The sequence below is a fragment of the Bubalus bubalis genome, chromosome 2 (genome assembly GCF_019923935.1).
Source record: "Bubalus bubalis isolate 160015118507 breed Murrah chromosome 2, NDDB_SH_1, whole genome shotgun sequence".
Taxonomy (NCBI): domain Eukaryota; kingdom Metazoa; phylum Chordata; class Mammalia; order Artiodactyla; family Bovidae; genus Bubalus; species Bubalus bubalis.
Genome location: NC_059158.1, coordinates 15400699 through 15425684, shown reverse-complemented (window position 1 = coordinate 15425684; position 24986 = coordinate 15400699). Strand labels below are relative to the sequence as shown.

The following is a 24986-nucleotide window of genomic DNA, read 5'->3' as shown; positions in this document are numbered from 1 at the left end:
TTTAATCTTCTTGAAGTCTATCCCTCAGACTAAATGTTTAGGCTGGTTGTTCTCCAAGCTCTTCTGATTCATGGCTCTCTCTTTAACCATGGTCTTGGAGATTCTGCTTGCCTCTCATCTGTGTTGAGTCTTCTGTTTCTTTAATCTTAAATCCTTTCTCAGTATACTCCTTTGTTTTGATGATGCTCAGAAATTCTCTAAAAGCTTTCTGAAAAAGAGGTATGTTGGAACCTGATTGATACTTTGGTGAGATATTAAATTCTAAGATGGGAAGCATTTTACTTCAGAATTGAGATGGCATCATTCGTTTTCTGGGTGCCATTAAAATGTCTGAAGCCATTCTGATTACAGATCCTTTTAATGTGACTTGGATCGTGTCTCTTGTCTTAGTAGAGGTCTAGTCTTTATACATACTGCTGGTCTCGGGGTGATGGCTTTCTGTTGGCAATTCATGTCCTATAGTCATAGGAAATATCCCTGACTCATTTCATTGATGATTTCATCCTTCTCTGTTTACTTATTTTGGAATTCCTATTATTTGAATGTTAGCCTGTTCTGGATTGGTTCTTTAATTTTCCTTTCTTTCCCTAGTAAATTTGCTATCTCATTTCCTTTTGTTCTGCTTTCTGGAGATTTCCTCTACTTTATTTTCTAACTCTCCTGAATTTTTTGCTTTGTTACCATGCTTTTAATGTCCAAGAATTATTCTTGTTCTCTAAATCTTTACTTTTGGCAGTCTGATCTTGTTTCAGGAATATAATACTTTCTCTCATTTCTCTGAGAATATCAAGGTCTTTTTTTTTTTTTTAAAGCTTTTTTCCTTCTGTATAGTCCTGTGTCTATTTTTTCCCCCTTTCTCTCATCCCACTTCTCTTTGTTTGCTTTGGCCCTATTCTTCATGTTAGTTGTGTTCCTCAGCTGTTTAGTAATCTTTGATTGCCTAAGCATAAGGTACATGAACTGAACTGCGTCTCCCCCAAAATGCAGATGATGAAGTAAACTGGTTGTTTGGAATCAGGCTGCACTGTTTTCATTATAAATAATGATTACATTCTGATAGAACATCCACATCCCCTAAACCCCAAACAACAAAAAATCCAATCAATCATTTAACCTACAGAGCATGCGCATTGTTTCAGTTTCATTTAAGTGCCATTTATAAACTGCTTCGGTGAATTCTTTTCCAGTTTCAGGTCATATTTTATGACTCGTAGAGCGGTCTCTTTCTCATTCTATCTCAGACCTCTATAGGCCCAGTTTCTAGAAATGCTGTACTATCTTTGTTCTTGACTTGGTTTTCTCTGTTAGGCTTATACGAAGCATATTCACTAATCATATGTTCAAGTATGTTTTCCTCATGAAAGAATCTATTTATCAAAGTTAGTGTTTTTATGAGACTTCTGCAATTATGTGGTTAGTCTACAGTTAATCTTTTATTCCATTCAGCAAGCATTCACTGTTGGCGCCTGCCATCTCTGAGGAAATGTCTAACTGTGGGCAGGAAGTCAACAGAGACAACAGTGGGCCAGTCAGGTGACACAAATCAGTCTGCACACTGTTCCTTACCGTAGGCGGCTTAAGGGTATCTATACACTCTAAAAACATTAACATTTTTAGGAAATTTTGCCTTTTTTCTGGAAAGAATGCACATGTATGGATATATATGCGTGTATATATGTGTAGTAAATATTATATATTTATATATGTCATCAAATTCTCAAAAAATGTTAAGACCTACTGACCTAGAATTAGAGACCTAGACTAACACTTTGACTTTTTTGACCCTAACTATAATTTTAACTATATTTTTAAAAACAGCAGATCCAATTTCCAAAGGGATCAAGAGACTTAAACTCCTCCCCAGCACCATGTTTTTGGTCATTATGGGCACTCTGACTGCTGTGGTCACGTCATACTGGTGTGAGGTGCCAGCAGAGAGCCTCTTTCCATCTTCCAATCTGTCCCTGTATAATTCTGGCCGCTAATAGAAGATGAAATCAAATTAAACTACTTCACAGTGGTCTTTAAATTCTCTAATGGAATAGGATTTCAGGTACCTGACAAATTATCCATTTGGATAACCTTTCTAGACCCTTGAAGAACACTCTGATTTTCATTTTAATAGCATCTGAATAAAGAGGGCTGCTCCCTAGGGGGGTCTTGGAGCTCCTGGGCTCTCTAAGACTTAATATCAAGTTAGTTGGGAAGAGATCCATCAATTACTGAATCTTTTCATTAACTCTGTAATGTCCCCAGTGATCTCAATCAAGTTTCTGTGCTTGATTCCAAGTAGAACCAACAGTAACTGGATTCCGCCATAGAATTTACATACAGAATTTGCCCTCCACCTTTTTATATTTGTTTGTCCTAAAATAATAAGTTAAAATGACTCAGAAAGCAGTTTGAGAGGATACCTTTTCATTTCACCAATAACAAAGTTCAAGAGGAAAGACTAAAGGAATAAAAGATACATGGAAAATATTTCTTATTCCAGCAGTATGACTTTGACACGGGGTATATTCCAACAGAGCTGGTAAGTATCACAGTATTTCAGGAGAAATATCTCACTCATGACCTATGAATTCCCTCCAAATGTTAAAGATCCATGAATTTTCCTAGCTCCTCTTGTCCCACACAAGTTTTTGATACGCACAGTTTTTAAGAATGAAAGTTCTACATGTGCTTATTTGCTGTGTAAATATACAGGGACGTCAATGAAACAATTTTTCTGCCTTTCCAATTTTAGTTTCCCCTCTCTGTCCCTGCACACTCAATTTAAACTCTCATGTTCAGGGGTGGGGAAGGATAAATTAGGAATTTGGGATTAACAGATATACACTACGTTAAATAAAAAAACAGATGGACAACTAGGGTTTGCTGCATAACACACACAACTATATTCAGTTTCTTGCAATAACCTACAATGAATATAATCTGAGAAAATACACAAATATACACATTCACAAAACTGAATCACTCTGCTGTACACCTAAAACATTATAAAGCAACTATGCTTCAATTAAAAGATGGGAAAAGTATCTTGTTTCAAACAATTGTACTCTAAAGATTAAAAACTGATAGAAAAAATCTAAAGATTTAGAATATATTAAAACTATGAAAGGAAAAATTGTTTCAATTACATCATTATGGCAGTTCAAGCTATCATAAAATTGAAAGTGTGAATTAAATCACTAAAATTTTTGAGTTTTCAAGGCCTTTTTTTTTCTTATCCCTGTCTATGATCCTATTAAATACTTGAGATTAAACATTCTTTTGCTAAAAATAGATAAGTATTCAGTGGAGAAAACCAGACTCCACCTTAACCGCATGATCACCAGCAAGGGACAGAAAGGCATTATGTGTCTCCGGATGTGATATGCTGAGAAGGATATAACATCATTTGTTTACTTAAACAGGGCCAAATATGTGACATGAATCTAAACAGGAGGAAAATTCACACCCCAATTGAGGGACATTCCATAAAATAACTGGCCATTATTCTTACAAAGTGTCAACACACCACAAAATATAAAGAAAATCTGAGAAACTATCTTGATTAAACTATCTTGATTAAAGAGGACTAAAGAGCTTAAATGTAAGATTCTGAACTGAGTCCCATATCAGAAAAATGACAGTTATGAAGGACAATGTCGGGATCCTTGACAAAATTGGAATCTGAACTGTAAATTAGAGAAAGCACTGTATCACTGTTAAGCTTCCTGAATTTGATAACAATACTGTGATTAAGAAACTGTTTTTGGGAAATGCACACTAAATATTAAGCGGCAAAGCAGCATGATGTCAGTTTTGTGAGTGTGTGTGTGTGTGTGCATTTTCTCAGATTATATTCCATTGCAGGTTAGGGGGAAAAGTCAATGTCTAAGTGTCTGTTTCTTGAGAAAAAGCAAATGTATGGAAATGTTAAAATCTGATAACTCTGGGTAAAGGGTATACTGGAGGTATACAACTTTTCTATCAGTTTACAATCATTTTTAAGAAATAAAAATTTTTAGAAATCACTGCTATGATAGAAAAACAACTTTGGAAACCAACACTTTTTGGTCAAAATATTCTTAAATTATTTTGACTCTGTGGGATAAATACTTATTTTACTGTTTATAAGAGTATGGCGCCAAGAGTCAGAAAAGAATGGGGTCTCAGACATGTCACTTATGCGTACGTGCATGCTCAGTCGTGTACTCTTTGTAACCCCGTGGACTGCAGCCCGCCAGGTTCCTCTGTCCATGGGACATTTCAGGCAAGAATAGTGGAGCGGGTTGTCATTTTCTTTTCCAGGGGATCTTCCTGACCCACGGATTGAAACTGTATCTCCTGCACTGGCAGGTGGATTCTTTACCATTCAGCCATCAGGGAAGTCCATGGATGAGTTTATTTAACTTCTCTGAGTCTCACCTAACTCACCCCTAAAGTATGAAACAATACTGAAAAGTTTTGTTGGAGGAATAACATAGGACAAAGTACATGAAAAATACAGATTATATGATTCAGGCACATATTAATATTCAAACAATGGAAGGTTATTTTCCCTGCCAATATATCTTCTAATCTTACATACCACTTTGATAAAGGTATCTTATTATGAGTAGCAAAAATAAAGATAGTCCTTAATCATGAAATAAACATGATCCTAAGAGGCAGAAGTTAGAAAAGAGTGTCATATTAAATTACCAAATATATTCTGTTGACCTAAACACACATTTAACATTAGATCTAATACTTGGAACTACACATATAAATCCCTTGGAAAGTTATAAATATGGAGTTATTAATGAACCATAGTTATCACAGAAAAAATAATATAAGATCAAAAAACAGGATAGATCTTAAGGTTCTTTATCTTTAGAAGTTACTCCAAAGAGTCTACTCAATTCTAAAATTGTTATTAAGGTAATAAAAGTGAGTTCAAATTGAATATTACAATTTTAATAAATCAAATTCATATAAAAGGCATAAAAGAATTATGTAGATCTTTCCAACTTTTCTGAAACTTGTATGAATCAAAGCATGTAATCATTACTGAAAAAAAGTTAGACTAAAATATAATAAAGATGACTTTGTAAAGGATAGAGTTTATATTCTCTTTATTTAATACAAAATCACTCAGTCCTTCTCAACCCGAATACCCACAATTATTCTGCATCTGATAGAAAATTTATAACCACATACCTTCCCACTATTTGGTAATTATAAATTCATAAAATAAGCAGGCTAAAAATAAATGCCAAAATGAAAGCAAAAAATCTAAAAAAATCATAAGCAGCAAATTTTTTTCTAAGAAAGGTTAAAAAAAAAAACAGCTTTCTATGAGGTCACCATAAAGTACGAACTCAGACTGCTATCACTGAACTCAAGGTTCTCATATCATATCTGACTTTTCACTGTCCTAAAATTGGGTTATCTTAGAAAACTTGAAATACTAAGGTTTTCAAGACAAACCATGGTTCTAAAGTATAGCCATCTCTAATTTTTTCTTACAATAGCTTGTATTTAATAGAAGAGTCATATGAAAGGGTTTCAGGAACCAATAAAAATCTGTGCTTTTTCTTATCTTTACCATCCTGAGCAAAACATGGCTCCATCCTGGAGTTACAGTCCACATATGTCTAGTCCTGTGGGCTTGACTACATGAGAACTGATTTACATGACAATGGAATTAGTTCATTACCGTCACATCAGGACTTAATAAAAAGGTAAGTGGCAGGCAGGCAGGCAAAAGGTCAGATTCAGAGTGCAGAAATCAAGGCAGGAGCAGTGAGGATTCATGGAGGGAGCGCTGGGATTTTTTGAAGAATGATTCAGGCTGAGAGGAATCAGGAGCAATCACCTTAAAAAACAAACAAAAACCCACCTATGGCAGTAAAGATGAACAGTGGTCTCACTGATGCTACCTCTTTCCTAGTTTTGGAGGTGAGAAGCCTACAACAACGTCTCATGGGCTAAAGTCAAGGTGTTGGCAATGCTGTGTTCCTTCTGGAATATCTAAGGGAGAATCTGTTCCTGGCCTTTTCCAGTTTCTAGAGGCTACATGCATCCCTTAGCTCATGGTCCTGTCCTTGATCTTCAAAGCATATTACTTGATCTCTACTTCTGATCTTACGTCTCCTCTCTGTAGGTTTAACCTTCTTGCCTTCCTCTTAGAAGAATTCTTGAGATTACACTGAGCCCACCCATTTCACATGCTTTCACTTACTCACATCTTAAAAGCCCTTTTTATTCTGTAAGGCAATGCATTCACAGGTGTGAGGATTGGCCTGTGGACATTTCTGGGAGTCACTTACTCTCTCTACCACAGTTGGTCTTACTGCCACCATTACAAGTCCCCACAAAAAACAAATTATTATGTTTACTATTAGTAATTTATAGTCAAGAAAAGGCCATTTAATTAACTGATTATACAAACAAAAAGTCATCAGATTTATAATAAAGGAAAAGGTGAAAGAATAGGGAAATGCAGAAAACATATTTAAGTGGATGATCTAGGAAGCGAAAGCACCCAAAGTTTCTAAATATTGGTTTGAATGGTGGCCTCAAGACCAAATGATAGAGAATCAAAGACAATTAAGAGTTTCAAGGGGCCTTAGAGACCATTCAAGTTGCTTCTCCATTTGTTAAATGAATACCATCTGTATTAAAATTCATACAAGGTAGGTGATTCCCAACCACCTATATGGATGAAAATCCAGCTCATACTTCTTACTGTTACTATAGAGTCATCATAAAAGATTCTAAGTAATCTGCTGAAATCTATAAAAACAAAACTATTGTCAGGCTAAAAACTCTATCAAAAATGGAAGTAAAAAGAGATATGACATGTCCAGAAAAAGACCCACTATAGGAACCAAATGCAATTAACTGCTTAAGAAACCCAAAATATTCCTTCTGAAAAGATAAATCAAATGAAAAAGATCATGAGAAAAAGGGCTTGCCTTGAGGTATGATTGGAAATTGGTTTAGAATAAAATACAGTGAACAATCTAGAGTATAAAAACTCTGGAAAATACATTTCCCTCTCCTCCCAAAGAAAAAAGTTTAATTTGAAAATCAGAAACTGTGTAAATAATGTAATTATGCTATCAAGCAAGGTAAAAATATCAGAATTCCTTCCATTAAGGCAACTTGAGATTCTCCAAAATATTAAGCTGTTAAACTTTTACATCATACTCAGAAACAACAAGTTTTAAAAACATTTAGAGAAAAGTGACAAAGTTCTTATCTATCTGCTTTATTTCTCCATTCTGCTTTTTTAAAGAATTCATAGGCAGCTAGATTTGGGAGAGCAGTTATATGTCACTGTTCTTAAATCTGCATATGATTTAGGAACATTTCTTATTTGACATCTATTCCAAGTGGTCACCTAGCCCTGATCCGAAATACCTCCAGCAAAAATTCACTCCCTCAGTGAAATCCAATGGGGACAGTTTCAGTGAAGCTACCTTCATCTACCCTAAGGATGGCCCTGCAGCTGTCTCAGAAACAAGCACCTACCCTCTTCAGAGCTGAGGAAGAAGCATCATCCCTAGGGTAAATGTACTAGAAACTGCATGTGAGTGAGTTATGAGTATTTTATGCTAACATAGATCTAAACACATTATCTCTATCTCTGGTTCCAAGACGTAAGACAAGCAAGCAGGTGGGTTTAATATTACAAGGTAATGTTTTAAACCAACATGAACATTCCAAAGCTAGTCTTGTCACCTAAAAATTATTTTTTTCAAGTCATAGGCCTCTTAAACCACAGACTTCATTACAGTTTCATTATTTATTCTTCATCAAAATTTTCTTAAAAAGAAAGTCTGGAAATGATAGCTAAGAATCAAAGGACTTTTTAAACTTAAGTTACCTTTTCTAGTTAGACTAAGAACCTCAGCCACAATTTTTAAAATACTAATAGAATTACTTAAGATTAATGAAGACTAAGAAAGGAAGACTCAATGAAATAGAAAATGTAAACATGCAAATTTAACCTTTTGAAAGAACATCTGGGGAGTCTGATTTTAATGGAAATAAAATATATTCAAGGCAACAACATATTTTCACTAAGAGGCATTCTAAAGACAGGATACCAACAGCATTCTTCACAGAGCTAGAACAAATAATTTCACAATTTGTATGGAAAAACAAAAAACCTCGAATAGCCAAAGCGATCTTGAGAAAGAAGAATGGAACTGGAGGAATCAACCTACCTGACTTCAGGCTCTACTACAAAGCCACAGTTATCAAGACAGTATGGTACTGGCACAAAGACAGAAATATAGATCAATGGAACAAAATAGAAAGCCCAGAGATAAATCCACGCACATATGGACACCTCATCTTCGACAAAGGAGGCAAGAATATACAATGGATTAAAGACAATCTCTTTAACAAGTGGTGCTGGGAACTCTGGTCAACCACTTGTAAAAGAATGAAACTAGAACACTTTCTAACACCATACACAAAAATAAACTCAAATGGATTAAAGATCTAAACGTAAGAGCAGAAACTATAAAACTCCTAGAGGAGAACATAGGCAAAACACTCTCTGACATACATCACAGCAGGATCCTCTATGACCCACCTCCCAGAATATTGGAAATAAAAGCAAAAATAAACAAATGGGACCTAATTAACCTTAAAAGCTTCTGCACATCAAAGGAAACTATTAGCAAGGTGAAAAGACAACCTTCAGAATGGGAGAAGATAATAGCAAATGAAGCAACTGACAAACAACTAATCTCAAGAATATACAAGCAACTCCTACAGCTCAACTCCAGAAAAATAAATGAACCAATCAAAAAATGGGCCAAAGAACTAAATAGACATTTCTCCAAAGAAGACATACAGATGGCTAACAAACACATGAAAAGATGCTCAACATCACTCATTATCAGAGAAATGCAAATCAAAACCACTATGAGGTACCATTTCACACCAGTCAGAATGGCTGCGATCCAAAAGTCTACAAGTAATAAATGCTGGAGAGGGTGTGGAGAAAAGGGAACCCTCTTCCACTGTTGGTGGGAATGCAAACTAGTACAGCCACTATGGAGAACAGTGTGGAGATTCCTTAAAAAACTGGAAATAGACATGCCTTATGATCCAGCAATCCCACTGCTGGGCATACACACTGAGAAAACCAGAAGGGAAAGAGACACGTGTACCCCAATGTTCATCGCAGCACTGTTTATAATAGCCAGGACATGGAAGCAACCTAGATGTCCATCAGCAGATGAATGGATAAGAAAGCTGTGGTACATATACACAATGGAGTATTATTCAGCCATTAAAAAGAATACATTTGAATCAGTTCTAATGAGGTGGATGAAACTGGAGCCTATTATACAGAGTGAAGTAAGCCAGAAAGAAAAACACCAATACAGTATACTAACGCATATATATGGAATTTAGAAAGATGGTAACAATAACCCTGTGTACGAGACAGCAAAAGAGACACTGATGTATAGAACAGTCTTATGGACTCTGTGGGAGAGGGAGAGGGTGGGAAGATTTGGGAGAATGGCATTGAAACATGTAAAATATCATGTATGAAATGAGTTGCCAGTCCAGGTTCGATGCACGATACTGGATGCTTGGGGCTGGTGCACTGGGACGACCCAGAGGGATGGAATGGGGAGGGAGGACGGAGGAGGGTTCAGGATGGGGAACACATGTATACCTGTGGCGGATTCATTTTGATATTTGGCAAATCTAATACAGTTATGTAAAGTTTAAAAATAAAATTAAAAAAAAAAAATAAAATAAAGACAGGATAAAAAGTGTTGTTTGAAAGTAACTGTTATTTTGTTTTTCTTTCAGTATGGGTTAGAGCCTATTGTTATCACTGATTTTTTTAGATAAGGAAATGGGAAACAAATTAGAGAAAATTTTCCTATCTAAGTATTTGGTCAGATCAGATCAGATCAGATCAGTTGCTCAGTCGTGTCCGACTCTTTGTGACCCCATGAATCGCGGCACGCCAGGCCTTCCTGTCCATCACCAACTCCCGGAGTTCACTCAGACTCACGTCCATGGAGTCAGTGATGCCATCCAGCCATCTCATCCTCTGTTGTCCCCTTCTCCTCTTGCCCCCAATCCCTCCCAGAATCAGAGTCTTTTCCAATGAGTATTTGGTAGCAGTGTTTTACTTTAGTGAAGTCTAGTTACTAAGGAATTTCAAAAGTACCTACTTTAAAGCAGACAATTGTTAACTTTTGATAAATTTAAGAAAACCAATGAGATTCAAGGCACATGATACATCCTCTCTTTGATGGAAAGCCTCTAAAGTTTCATCACTAATACTTAATTCCCTTTATTAAAGATTCTGAATTTTATAAAGATCAAAGTCTTTCAGGCTACACTTTTCACCTAGAGCATAATTACAGAAATTTAGAGAAGTGCTGTGGATTGTGTTGTATGATGAAGTCATAACCCCTTAACCTCAGAACACAACCTTATTTGAAAAGGGGGTTACTGCAGATGTAAGAAGTTGAGGTGAGAAGTACAGTGGGTCCCAAACCTGTTCTGACTGGAGCCCTTACAGAAAGACAGCCATATGAAGACAAGAGACACATAGGGACATCATGTGACCATGAAGGCAGATATAAGCAAAGGGAAGACGATCAGGAAACCACCCAAAGCCAGGAAGAGGCAAGGAAGGGTTCTCCTGTGTCGTCCAGAGAAGCAGGGGCCTGCCTCTGGGCTTCAGTATCCAGAATTGTCAGACAATGAATTTCTGTTGTTTTAAAATGAAATGAGCTATTAAGCCATAAAAGGTCATGGAGAAACTTTAACTGCATACTACTAAGTGAAATAAGGCAATCTGAAAAGGCTACATTACTCTAGGATCCTGACTATATGACATAGTTGAAAAGGCAAAATTATGAAGACAGTAAAAATAAGCAGGAGCATTGAAGGGCACGGGAACAACGAAAAGGGAGAGTACAGAGGATTTTTATTGAAGATAAACTATTCTGTACGATACTATAACGGTAGTTGCATGTCTTTACACATTTCCCCAAACCCACAGAATGTGGAGTGAAATGAAATATAAGCTACTGACTTTGGGTGATAATGATGTAACCAACATACCACTCTGGCAAGCGATGCTGGTATCAGGGGAAGCTGCATGTGTATGTGGCAGACCATAAGGGAACTCTATGTCCCTTCTAATCAATTTTGCTTTGAATCTAAAACTGCTCTAAAATATATAAAGTCATTAAAAAAAAAAAAAAGTTCTGCTATGCCAGGGCTGGATGACTGAAGTCTAAAAATGTAAGGAAGATGCTAACGGGTTATGTATAAAAGATGAAAGAACAAAATAAAAAGCATCTGAAAGCTGATTTTATGTAGAGTTCTGCTTCTGGCTAAGGCAAACCAGCTTGTATCAGACCAGTGATCTTTCCAACAACAGTTAGAAAAGGTGAATAAAATTTATAATATGTACTGTTTCAACATCAAAAAGCTATCAAGGCAGTGAGAACCTGAGAAATTAAGATCCTAGAGAAAAGCTCAATATTTGAATCTACTTTTCCCCTCTGGGTATTTATCAATTTGTAAGCAGTGGATGGCAGCTTGAGAAGCCAAGTAAAAGCTGAGAGACTGAGTAACTATGCAGAGCCTTAAGGGTTTTCATGAGCTTGCAGAGACAAAAATTAAAAGTTGAAAACCTCCTATAAAGAAAAGGCCCTGGTAACCACCACAGAATTTTGGTTTGCTCAGGCTTTTAACCAGTTCCAAGAGTTGATTACGTGTTTCTCTTTCCAATTTGATGTTGAGTGATATCACACTGGTGATTTGAAACTGGCAACAGTGAAAGTATTTACACTATGGAAATCGGCAAAAGCTACAAGTCAGAACCCATTCCACTGAATGTCAGCTGTTAAATACCAACACGCCATTGTCCGCCTTCAAAAAGTTAGGGCAAGCTAGAAATAACCCAATCTTAAAAAGACTGAAAAATAGTTTCAAAAATCAATCTCAGATCAGTTGCAATACTTAGTCCTTACCTTAGAGTCTAACAAAACCAAAGTCCTCCCAGAGGAAGATATATTACAGTCTAGAACCCATAGCTGTTTTTTAAAAATTAGTAGACAAAGGTAATCATAGAATGAAAATGATCATATATATGGAAAGAGAAGACAAGTCATCAAAATCAAGGGAAAAAAGTCAATACAAACAAACTGACATTAGATTCAGATATTAGAGAATTCAGTATGGGCTTTAAGATAACTGATTAAACATGTTAAAAAAAAATACAGAGGAAAGTATGGGGAACTTCACCAGAACACTGGAATCTATTAAAAAAAAGAATAATATTGTAACTCTAGAAGTAAAAAATAGATTAATTAAAGAAAGTTAGAAATTCCTTAGGTGGATTTGAGGACAGATTAAAAACAGATGAGTAAAGCAACGGTAAACTAGGATCAGTTCAGTTCAGTGGCTCAGTTGTGTCCGACTCTTTGCGACCCCATGGACTGCAGCACTCCAGGCTTCCCTGTCCATCACTAACTTCTGGAGTTTACTCAAACTCATGTCCATCACGTTGGTGATGCCATCCATCCATCTCATCCTCTGTCGTCCCCTTCTCCTCCCACCCTCAATCTTTCCCAGCATCAGGGTCTTTTCCAGTGGGTCAGTTCTTGGCATCAGGTGGCCAAACCATTGGAGTTTCAGCTTCAGCATCAGTCCTTCCAATGAATATTCAGGACTGATTTCCTTTAGGATTGACTGGTTGGATCTCCTTGCAGTCCAAGGGACTCTCAAGAGTCTTCTCCAAGACCACAATTTTAATGTACACACAAATCACTTGGAGAGGAAGACTGAATGGGGAGGTCCAGGGTGGTGTGGGGCTTCAGAGCCTGTATTTCCAGCAGCCCCATGGGTGGACAGCAGCTTTACTTCTGTAGGGACCAAACATGTCACTGCTGCTGTTCACCTCGCTCCTCGCTATAGCAAATAGCAAGAAACCAGAAAAGAGATGAGGAGAAAACATCTAGAAACACACTTTTCTGCATGTATTTCATAGCTCAAAAAAAATTTTTTTTATTAAAGAAGTTTAAAAAAGAATGAATTAGACTATTTAAGGACAATAGAACAGTAGTTGCCAGGAGCTGGGGATGGAGAGAGTAGATGACTACAAAAAAGTAAAAGGGAATTTGAGGGGATCTGATGGAACTGTTCCAGATTTTGATGGTAGATGCAGTTACACTAGTAAATGCATTGATCAAAATTCGAAAAACCACATGCTGTAAAGAGGTAATTTTGTTGTATGCATATTATATGTCAATAAAAATTGTAATTTAGATATAAAAAGCAAGGAATTCATTTGATTTCTTTCTATGTTTATGAAAAATTAATGGTAGCACACCATTTGTTTTAGTTATCAGAAACAAAGCAGAAATTTTTCATTGAAAAAATTCTACTTCCTCTTAAGGCTTATTAATATTTTTTCATCTTGAGCCAATGAATTTAACTGAAATTGGCTATTGTGTGAGAAATTGTGTGAGGCTATTAATTTCTGGGGCATTCTGGGAAACAGTTTGCCTTTCCTGGATCTCAAACTCCTTCACATTTATTTCATGTCATCTTATTCTAATATATCAATGAACATGTAAGGATGAAATTGAGGTTCCTTGTGAAAGCAATACCACATCCGAAATAGAGAGACAGCATCAAATCTATCCCATGGAAAGGGAAGAAAACCAGGGGACTCCCCAGTAAGCAACAAATTATGAAAAGCAGCTCTTATGAAGTAGGGAAGCCTCCTTCACTCACAGATATTTAAATTTTGCCTTATTTTCAAACATTCAAGGACTTATCTTGTAAATACAGTTAGTACTAAATATAAGTTAAAAAAAAATTTTCCCAGTGTTATCTGACCCTCATTCCCCAAGAGGAAAAAAAAAAAGTAACATTTTAGTCGCCTAAGGTCATTTAGAGTACTAAGGTCTCCCTGCCCTTGACCCCAACTGGGAACAAACACTCCATAATTTGTAACTTAAGGGTCATACCATGAGCTGGTTTCGTGAAGGTAGGCAACACAGCTGCATTGTTATAGCTACTGGCTAAAGTTTATATCTTAGAAGAAAAATGTCTTACCACTTGTGCTGGAACTTGTTCCATTTTTGCAGCAGGAGTTCCTGGTCTTGGGTAAAACTGGTTAATAAAGAGACTTGGAAATTTGTACTCTTCAACAAGTTTCACTGTTTCTTGAAAATCTTGGTCTGTTTCTCCAGGAAAACCACAGATAATATCTGTAGCAATAGTTATTCCAGGAACTCTAGAAAATAATGAGACAAAAATGAACAAAGTTAACTACAATCCATAATTATTCTACTTCTTTGACAATTTAAACACCATTATTCCTTTAAAAATTAAATTTTATTTTTAGGAGAGACAGTTGCAAAGAGTTTTAAAATACCCTAAATTGTAAAAGTTTATGAAAAACATGGCCCCCTACCATTCCCCAAAAGTACCTATTTTTTTAAATAATTCAGATGTTTGTCTTTTCTTTTACATTTTAGTACTGATGCTTATTCTGCTATTATGCAAGAGGAGAAGGGGATGACAGAGGATGAAATGGCTGGATGGCATCACTGACTCGATGGACGTGAGTCTCAGTGAACTCCTGGAGTTGGTGATGGACAGGGAGGCCTGGCGTGCTGCGATTCATGGGGTTGCAAAGAGTTGGACACGACTGAGTGACTGAACTGAATTGAGGCAACATTTGCTGACTTCAACAAGGATTTAGCTCTTTAAACTACTTTATCCTTCTCCTCCCAACATAATCAGTGCTCAACTTTTAGTTAAATTAACAGTATTAATGGTATTTCCATTGGTATAATTGCTAAGATATTGTTCACTCTACGGTCAACTGGTATACTATCAATAGGGTTTCTTCTGCACATTTACTTTTTTGTAGAATTAATAACTGCCTGATTTTCTAAAAAATGTTTAATATTCTATGTAGTTAATTCAATGTTTTTCAGATCCATCAGTTCTGTCAAAATCCAATATTAGTTTCTAAATTCTCAAAGTACCATATAATTCACCAGTTCCATTTTTCTCTCTGGAAATGCCATTCCTAACTTTCTTCAAGCATGAGTTGCTTTCATAATGGACCAGCTCTCATTCTTGAATATGGTTCTTTGGTCTTTTCTTCAATCACCTTTTTTTCCTGGATCCTATGTCGTCCTTACTCCAGGAGTTGGTGACGGACAGGGAGGCCTGGCGTGCTGCAATTCACGGGGTCGCAAAGAGTCAGACACGACTGAGCAACTGAATTAACTGATGTCGTCTTAATTCTTGACTATTCTGTTCTCCTTAATTCTGCTGGAGTATTCTTTCAAAAGCTTCATCAAAAAGAGTGGCAGGGAAATTTTGTTGTTATTGTTTTAGCATCTCTGAACACCTTAATCCACACAACTGACCAATAGTGTGGCCATGCATAGTACTCCAAAATAAAAAGTATTAGCCATCAGAATGTTGTGTTGTCCCTCTTTTTTTTTGTTTTTAAACTAGGCGAGGATGCTGATGAGATTTCCAGATTGACTCTGATACAAACTTTTTACATGTGCCCCCCTAACTTTTTGTAAGTTTTTAGGGTGTTAATTTTTTTTTTGAAAGTTTTAAAAATTTCAGGTTAGCATCTTGGCAGTCATTTCTCTTTGGCTATTGAGTTTCTCCATAAGTATGCCACAATATTGTGTGAAAGAATGACAAATTCATTTTTAAAAATGTTTCTTGCTTTCTGCTTAGTCTCACCCAGCTATTAATTTGGCTGAACTTTAATTAGTAAAAGTTCCAAGGTCTGGAACTTTTCTATGTGCTGCTAAACAGAAAAAGAGACAAAATGCACAGAGAAAAATGACACAGCATATTTGGAAAACACTTTTTTTATTTTTTATCATGATATAAAAATATTTTTTCTTTTAAGGGTAATTATCAAAATTATTTTTAAATATCATAAAAACATATGCTTTAATAGTAAGTTTTAAATAAAAAGATGCTTTTCTAGACTTACTAAAGCACGCGAAATAAAATTATGTCAATAACTTCAATTAGCAAGTTTTTTTTTTACAGTTGACATAAACTACTTCTGAACAAAAGAAATCCACAACTAAAAATAAAAGTAATAGATCACAGCAGAAATGAGAGAGACGAGTCCATCTCCCCTAGGAAATTAGAGGGAAAAGAATCTGAGAAACTGCCTGTGAAACACTGCAGTGACAAAGACAATTGGCTATTGTGCTTGGCTATGAATTGGAATGAACTTGGCACTAGACGGTGGGGCATTCCCAAAGGAAAGTACCTTACTGCTCCTCCCCCTCACCCAGCATCCTTCTTGATCCCGTGGAATTGGGTTCAGCATGATGCAACACCTGCTTACTTTGGCCTTCAAGTCCAGAGCGAAAAAGAAAAGACAAGCCTTTACAGCACTCATCATACATGTTGAGGAAGAGGGTGTTCAATGCATAAACATTTGATCATCTACAAAAAGGCTGACCAATAACAGAGGTGAGGGTAGGACACTGAATTAGTGAAAGACCTAAGTCAGTATTTAAAAGTAAATGCAATTTAAGTTTCAAAGTATGTAACAACATAAACTAACTACCCATGAAATGTTTCAAACTAGAGACTACACCTTAACGTTGAAACTCATCTATACATTGATTTTGTATATGCAAATCATTCTACTTAGGTTCTTCAAAATAATTGGGCTCCCTAGGTGAACCAAATAAAAAAAATCTCCTATTTACACTGTTAATTGCTTAGTAAATAATTCTCTTCAGTACATGAGAAAAATCAAACAAGTTTGAAGTGGACCAAATTCTAAATTAACTGCATATGATTTCAGAGTCTGTGAGAAAATTTTAAGGGGCGTAAAACAGAATATTAATGCAAATACTTAATGCTAACTGTGAGTAAATGCTGCTTTTTGAGACGGTATAAGTTTTCAAAATATTAATCTTTTTAAATGACCATTTCCACAAATTTATTGAAACTGTGAGTCTAATAAATATAATTACTAGCTGTTAAGCCTTTTTAAAATCTAGAAGACCTTCTGTATTTACATTTTCATAGTAGTATTAATTCTGAAAGAATGGTGAAAATGTTCAATTAGCTTAAATAAGAGAAATTCTGATGCATTTTTCCCGACTTACACTAGTTATTTACTTGCAAAAAGGTTCATTAAATAACTTGGGAATGAAATTAATGAGAACATTTCCAACTATGCCTCTGCTCTGATCTTATGATTAGTTCTGAGAAATCAGTCAGAGACATGTGAAGAGAATACTACCTATGTAATAGGTAGGCCAGCATTTAAGAAAACTCCAAGTATTTTAAAATACTTATTATTCAGACTGACTAAAAATATGTACAAATATACACTCCATACTATATCTGAAATGCTACAAAAAATGTGGTGCTTTAATTCACTTCAATATTTTCACTTGCAATTTGGTGTTTTATTGGCAAAAGTATAAGAAGGATGATTCTATATCATTCTTTAGGTCTCAATAAATTATGAGCTTTAAATTCCACATGTGAAAAAAGTAAGACTAACACACATGCTATCTCAAAGCAGTAAAAATGATCAAAAAAAGGATATCAGACCTATTAAAATTATTAGGCATAAACAAAATACACAATTAAAAGAATTATTTTTTAGTCTTACAGAGATTAATTTTAGGACAATCAGTCCACACTTTCAGGAAACACTAAATTAGAAGTAGAAAGAGAAAAAAATCTTGAATGAAAATAAAAATATAACATATCTAAATATATGGGATGCAGCTAAAGGAGTGCTCAGAAAGAAATTAATAAATTTAAATGTCTGTGTTAGAAAGAGGTTAACAATAATCTAACCTTCCATCTTAAGAGGTTTAAAAAGGAGCAAATCAAGCCCAAAGTAAGACAAATAAACTAATATAGGTAAAAGAAGGAAACAAAAAAATAGAAAATAGAGAAAAAACAACAAAAGTAAGGGCATATCTTTAAAAATAATAAAGTTACTAAACTAGTAGTAGACTGAGAAGATAACACAAATAACCAACATCAGACATGATAGCACTATAGATGCTATCAATATTCAAAGGATACTAAGGGAATATTATAAGCAATTTGTGTCAATAAACTAAACACTTAGATGAAATGGACAAATTCTTTGAAAGATGTAAGTTATAAAAATGGACTGAAAAAGACAGGAAAATCTGGATAGCCTTTTATCTATTACAAAAATCCAACTTGTAATTTAAAATAGTCAAAACAACACAAAACAACCCAGTCCAGATGACTTTATATTTAAGAGGGAATACAACCAATTCTACAGAGATTATTTCTTTTTTTTGGCCAGTTGGCATGCCATATCTTAGTTTCCTGACCAGGGATCAAACCTGGAGCCGTAGCAGTGAGAGCACTGAGTTCTAACCACTGGATAATCAGGAATTCCTGGACATGATTTCAAAAACAGATGAGAAATAAACTCATTTTACAAGTTCAGCAAAAGTGGTCTATATGCAAAAACAGAGAAAGAGATGGAAATATTAATATTTTCAGACCAATAATCCTCATGAACTCAGAGACAAAAATCCTTAACAAAATATTAACATTTTGAGTACTGAAATACATTAAAAGCATTCTATGTCATGATTATGTTTTTAATCAGAAAGGCAAGAGTTGGTATGATGCAAATATTAATGAAATAAGCCATATGAAAAGAAAAAAGGATAAAAACCCCATGGTGATCTTAGTACTTGCAGAAAACTCAGTTTACAAAACCAACCCTGATTCATGATAAATATTCTCAGCAAAGAAAGAACAGAAGGAAACTCCTGCAACCTGATAAAAGGTCTAGAGCTATGATCAGCTTTATTGGTAGAATACTAAATGCTGTTCCATTAAGAATACCAACAAGGCAAAGAATTCTGTTCTTCAATTCAGCATTTTAGTGGAGCAGAACATATGTTCAGGCCAGGAAAGTAAGAGAAAGAAATTAAAAGCATATAGATTGAAAAGGAAAAGTTTTTTGGGGGGCAAGTGACATAGCCTCCTATGTAGAAAATTTAAGGAATCTAATGAATCCACTAGAAAAAGTGAGTTCACTAATGCTAAAGATCAACTTAGAAAAATCAATGGTATTTTTATATATTAAATGAATAATGAGAAAATTAAATCAAGAAAAGAATTTCATTCATATTAGCATAAAAATATTTATGAAAACACTTGAGCATAAAAACAGATAAAGAGAGTTTCTTAAAATTTGCTGCAATATTAAAGAATAGCTAAATAAACTGAAAAATATCATTTTCATGGGTTGGAAGATTTTAATGTTGTTGAGATTGCTGGTCTCTTCAAATTGATGCAAGATTCAATCCACCCACCATCAAAATATTTCAGCATGTTTTCCAACAGAAAACATCAGCAAGCTGATTCTAAAATCTATATGAAAATGCAAAGGACCTAAGATAGCCAAAACAATTTTGAAAAGGAACAAAGTTAATGGAATGGATAAACCCAGCTTCAGTTCAATTCAGTTGCTCAGTCGTGTCTGATTCTTTGCGACCCCATGAATCACAGCACGCCAGGCCTCCCTGTCCATCACCAACTCCTGGAGTTCACCCAAACTCATGTCCATGGAGTCGGTGATGCCATCCAGCCATCTCATCCTCTGTCGTCCCCTTGTCCTCTTGACCCCAATCCCTCCCAGCATCAGGGTCTTTTCCAATGAGTCAACTCTTCCCATGAGGTGGCCAAAGTACTGGAGTTTCAGCTTCACATCAGTCCTCCCAATGAACACCCAGGACTGATCTTTAGGATGGACTGGTTGGATCTCCTTGCAGTCCAAGGGACTCTCGAGAGTCTTCTCCAACACCACAGTTCAAAAGCATCAATTCTTTTGGCACTCAGCCTTCTTCACAGTCCAACTCTCACATCTATACATGACCACTGGAAAAACCATAGCCTTGACTAGACGGACCTTTGTTGACAAAGTAATGTCTCTGCTTTTGAATATGCTATCTAGGTTGGTCATAACTTTCCTTCCAAGGAGTAATCGTCCTTTAAATTCATGGCTGCAATCACCATTTGCAGTGATTTTGGAGCCTCCCAAAATAAAGTCTGACACTGTTTCCACTGTTTCCCCATCTATTTCCCATGAAGTGATGGGACCAGATGCCACGACCTTTGTTTTCTGAATGTTGAGCTTTAAGCCAACTTTTTCACTCTCCTCTTTCACTTTCAGCAAGAGGCTTTTTAGTTCTTCTTCACTTTCTGCCATAAGAAACCCAATTTAAAGACCTACTCGGAGAAGGCAATGGCACCCCACTCCAGTACTCTTGCCTGGAACATCCTGTGGATGGAGGAGCCTGGTAGGCTGCAGTCCATGGGGTTGCTAAGAGTCAGACATGACTGAGCGACTTCACTTTGACTTTTCACTTTCATGCATTGGAGAAGGAAATGGCAACCCACTCCAGTGTTCTTGCCTGGAGAATCCCAGGGACGGGGAGCCTGGTGAGCTGCCGTCTATGGGGTCGCACAGAGTCGGACACGACTGAAGCGACCTAGCAACAAGCAACAAAGACCTACTACAAAAGCTACAGTAATCAAGACAGCATGGTAGCAGTATAAGGACAGACCAGTGAGAGAAACAACACAGAGAATCCAAAAATACACCCATATATTTATAGTTCATTTTCAACAAAACAGCCAAGGAAATTCAACAAGGGCAAGAGACAGTGTTTTCAGTAAATGGTGCTGGAGCAATTACATACCATATGCCAAAAAAGAAAAAAAAAAAAGGACTTATTAGACCCTTATCTTGCATTAAACATAAAAAGTACTTCTATATGAATCATAGATATAAATCTAATAGCTAGAATTACTAAATTTCCAGAAGAAACTCTTTGAGACTTGAGTAAGGCAAAGATTTATTAGCTATAACACCAATACCAAAAGCACAATCTATTAAAAAAAGTTGGATAAACTGATAAATTGGGCTTACTGAAAAACACACCATTAAGGAAACAAAAAGAGAAGCTACAGACTGGGAACAGCTTTACAAATCATATATCTGATAAAAAGATTAGTATAGTTTGTACACAAAATATATTAAGAACACTTTTGGCTCATCAACATAGGAAGACAACACAACTGTACACTGGGCAGAGGATTTTTAACACCTCACTAAAGAAGATACAGTTCAGTTCAGTCGCTCAGTTGTGTCCGACTCTTTGCAACCCCATGAATCGCAGCACGCCAGGCCTCCTTGTCTATCACCAACTCCCGGAGTTCACTCAGACTCACATCCATCGAGTCAGTGATGCCATCCAGACATCTCATCCTCTGTCGTCCCCTTGTCCTCCTGCCCCCAAACCCTCCCAGCATCAGGGTCTTTTCCAATGAGTCAACTCTTCGCATGAGGTGGCCAAAGTACTGGAGTTTCAGCTTTAGCATCATTCCTTCCAAAGAACACCCAGGGCTGATCACTGGGCAAAGGATTTTTAACACTTCACTAAAGAAGATATGCAGAAAGTATAAAAAAGTGCATAAAAAATTGTCCTACATTATTAGTAATCTGGACAACTCAAGGTAAAACCATGTAAGATACCACATACTCAGGAGAATGGCTATACTGAAAAAACACTGGAAAACAGCAGACATCATTGTGCATATTGAGAAACTGAAACCCTTACCCCATAGCAGGTGGGAATCCAAAGTGGCACACTTTGGAAAATGGCTCGGCAATTGTTTAAAAAGTTAAAAACTCACTTAGTGTTACTAAGAAAGTCTATTTCTAGTTATGCACCAAGAGAAATTAAAACATATGTCCACACAAAGACTTGTACGTAGATTTTTACAGTAGCTTTCTTCATAATGGTTCCAACCTGGAAAGAGTCCAAATGTCTATCAGCTGGTGAATGAATAAACAAATGGATATCCATATAATGGAAATTTAGAAATAAAAGAGAACCAACTAATGATAGATGCATCAACATGGATGAACCTTGAAAACATTCCTAAATAAAAGAAGGGAGACACAAAGGATTACTTATTGTTTCCACTTGTGTGAAATTTCTACAAGAAGCAAAACTAGAGACAGAAAACTGATCAGTGGTTGCCCGGGGCTGGGAGCAGGGATTCACTCCAAGTAGTCATTAAGAGAATCTTTGTCATAACGAAAGCATTCTAAAAGTGAGTTGTGATGACGGCTGCACAAACGTATACATTTACTAAAAATCTTCAAACACTGCCTTACGTTGGGTGCATACTGGATGGCATCCGAATTATACCCACAACAAGCCTCTTAAAAGTGAAAAAACAACACCCAAACAAAAATTATCTGTCTGAAGATAGACAGTTATGGAATTCTCCATAATATACTTTATTCTAAGAAGTCCTTAGCCAAGCTCCTGACAGAGCATAGCCCAAGAGTTAAATACGGTCAAATAGGGGAGAAAAGGCAAAGATAATAAAAGGTAAAGTTAAGGTTGAAAGGGAGTTATGTTCAGAGCCTGCTTTCATGTAGGACTAGAAGGAAGAAAACTTGCACTTATTTCCCAACTACTGATTTATGACAACAAGGAGTCATTCTCTTCATACTGAAAGAGAAAATTTAGGGAGAAACAGTATGACATCTTCAAATAAAGTTAAAAAATTTTTCAGCAGCTTTAAATTTATTTTCATAAGTTTGCAAAAAAGTTCTCAAAGGACCTGGACTGAAAACAGAAAAATCCCTGATATATTTAGCTAAGGGCTGAAAAGCCAAAATGGGTCACTAGGACAAAGGAAGACTAAAAGGCTTGGGAATCCATTCCTAATTTTTTAACATGGGTGACTAGGAGAAAAATCTTCCCTGAGGGGCTCTGCTACTAACTAGCTGCAAGGTTTTGGGCAAGTTACTTATTTAGAACCAGGATGCTTCAGTTTCCTTTTCTATAAAATGAGGATAGTGAAAGTATTCACAGATAAGAGGATTAATGAGTTAGTACATATATTAGCTGCATAGGATGGTGCATGCTACATACTACCTGACATGTTTTAACCAGTGTTATTCTAATCCTGTCAGAGAGATGTTAACAGTAACCATCATTTATCATATGATACTAAGTAACAGGCAATATGTGAACTTAAATATCTTGTTTAATATAACCTCCATGTAAGGTAGAGTCTATTTAGTCTCCCTGAGAAGGAAAGTAACATTTCCGACTCTTTGCGACCCTGTGGACTGTAGCCCACCAGGCTCCTCCATCCATGGGATTCTCCAGGCAAGAATATTGGACTGGGTTGCCATTTCCTTCTCCAGGGGATCTTCCCAACCCAGGGATCGAACCCAGGTCTCCTGCATTGCAGGCAGACGCTTTAACCTCTGCGCCACCAGGGAAGCCCCAAAGTAACATTAGCGAAATAAAATTCAGAAAGGTAGAAGAAATTGCCAATAATCACAGAATCACTAAATGGTAGGACTTCCCTGGTAGCTCAGCTGGTAAAGAATCTGCCTACAATGCAGGAGACCCGAGTTTGATTCCTGGGTCAGGAACATCCACTGAAGAAGAGATAGGCTACCCACTCCAGTATTGTTGGGCTTCTCTGGTGGCTCAGCTGATAAAGAATCTGCCTGCAAAGAGGGAGACCTGGGTTCAATCCCTTGGCTGGGAAGATCCCCTGGAGAAGGGAATAGCTACCCACTCCACTATATGGTAAAGGAAGGGTCAGTCTTATCACTTATCTGTGTCACTTAGGTACTGATCACATTTATGTACATATGGAAACCTTACCAAACAGAAAACTGTGTACAGAACTACTGGTTAAGTTACATTCTAAGTAGAAACTTGGCTCAGATATTTTAAGTTCTACTTATTTAATTTTATTTTTAGTTATCAACTTCTATTGACCAGTTTTTATTTGTGCAATAGGTTTTAACATAATTAACTTACAGAAACAAACTCAGTGCTGGTATAATTCCTGTGTTAGATATTTTTGGACTTTTGTCAGGTTGCACTGAGGCCAGAAATTGTTAGTATTAAGAGTATTTTAGAATTTCGTATACTTTACACATCAGTTCACTTGCTCAGTCGTGTCTGACTTTTTGCGACCCCATGGACTGCAGCACACCAGGCCTCCCTGTCCATCATCAACTCCCAGAGTTTACTCAAGCTCATGTCCATTGAGTTGGTGATGCCATTCAACCATCTCATCCTCTGTTGTCCCCTTCCTCCCGCCTTCAATCTTTCCCAGCATCAGGGTCTTTTCAAATGAGCCAGTTCTTGGCATCAGGTGGCCAAAGTATTGGAGTTTCAGCTTCAACATCAGTCCTTCCAATAAACACCCAGGACTGATCTCCTTTAGGATGGACTGGTTGGATCTCCTTGCAGTCCAAGGGACTCTCAAGAGTCTTCTCCAACACCACAGTTCAAAAGCATCAATTCTTCTTTATAGTCCAGCTTTCGCATCCAGCTTTCACATATAGTCTCACATATAGTCCAGCTTTCTTTATAGTCCAACTCTCACATCCATACAGGACTACTGAAAAAACCATAACCTTGACTAGATGGACCTTTGTTGGCAAGGTAATGTCTTTGTTTTTTAATATGCTGTCTAGGTTGGTCATAAATTTTCTTTCAACTTTACACATATTCATACATATTTATACTTTAATCACATCACCATGTCAGTATCTTCTAATTTTTTGTGTGATGAAGAGTATCAAACTAATCATGGCATGTCAACTTTTAGTGTCTTTTATATTCTCATCATATACTACTGCTGTAATTTTTTACTAACACTTACCCACACTATCCTGATAGCTCAGTTGGTAAAGAATCCGCCTGCAATGCAGTAGACCCCGGTTCAATTCTTGGGTTGGGAAGATCCACTAGAGAAGGGATAGGTTACCCACTCCAGTATTCTTGGGCTTCCCTTGTGGCTCAGCTGGTAAAGAATCTGCCCTCAATGCAGGAGACCTGGGTTCGATCCTTGGGTTGGGAAGA

The 24986-nt window shown here is 36.5% G+C and overlaps 1 protein-coding gene across 11 annotated transcripts in view; it reads right to left on the bottom strand.

The window, feature by feature from the left end:
• The window catches only part of CDKAL1 (CDK5 regulatory subunit associated protein 1 like 1), a 617913-nt gene that overhangs the window by 133083 nt on the left and 459844 nt on the right, over positions 1-24986 (bottom strand). For all 11 annotated transcript variants that reach the window (XM_045162607.1, XM_045162600.1, XM_045162601.1 and 8 more), the window contains one exon: positions 14098-14278. In XM_045162607.1, the coding sequence (XP_045018542.1) occupies positions 14098-14278 (181 nt within the window). The remainder of the gene's footprint in view (positions 1-14097; positions 14279-24986) is intronic.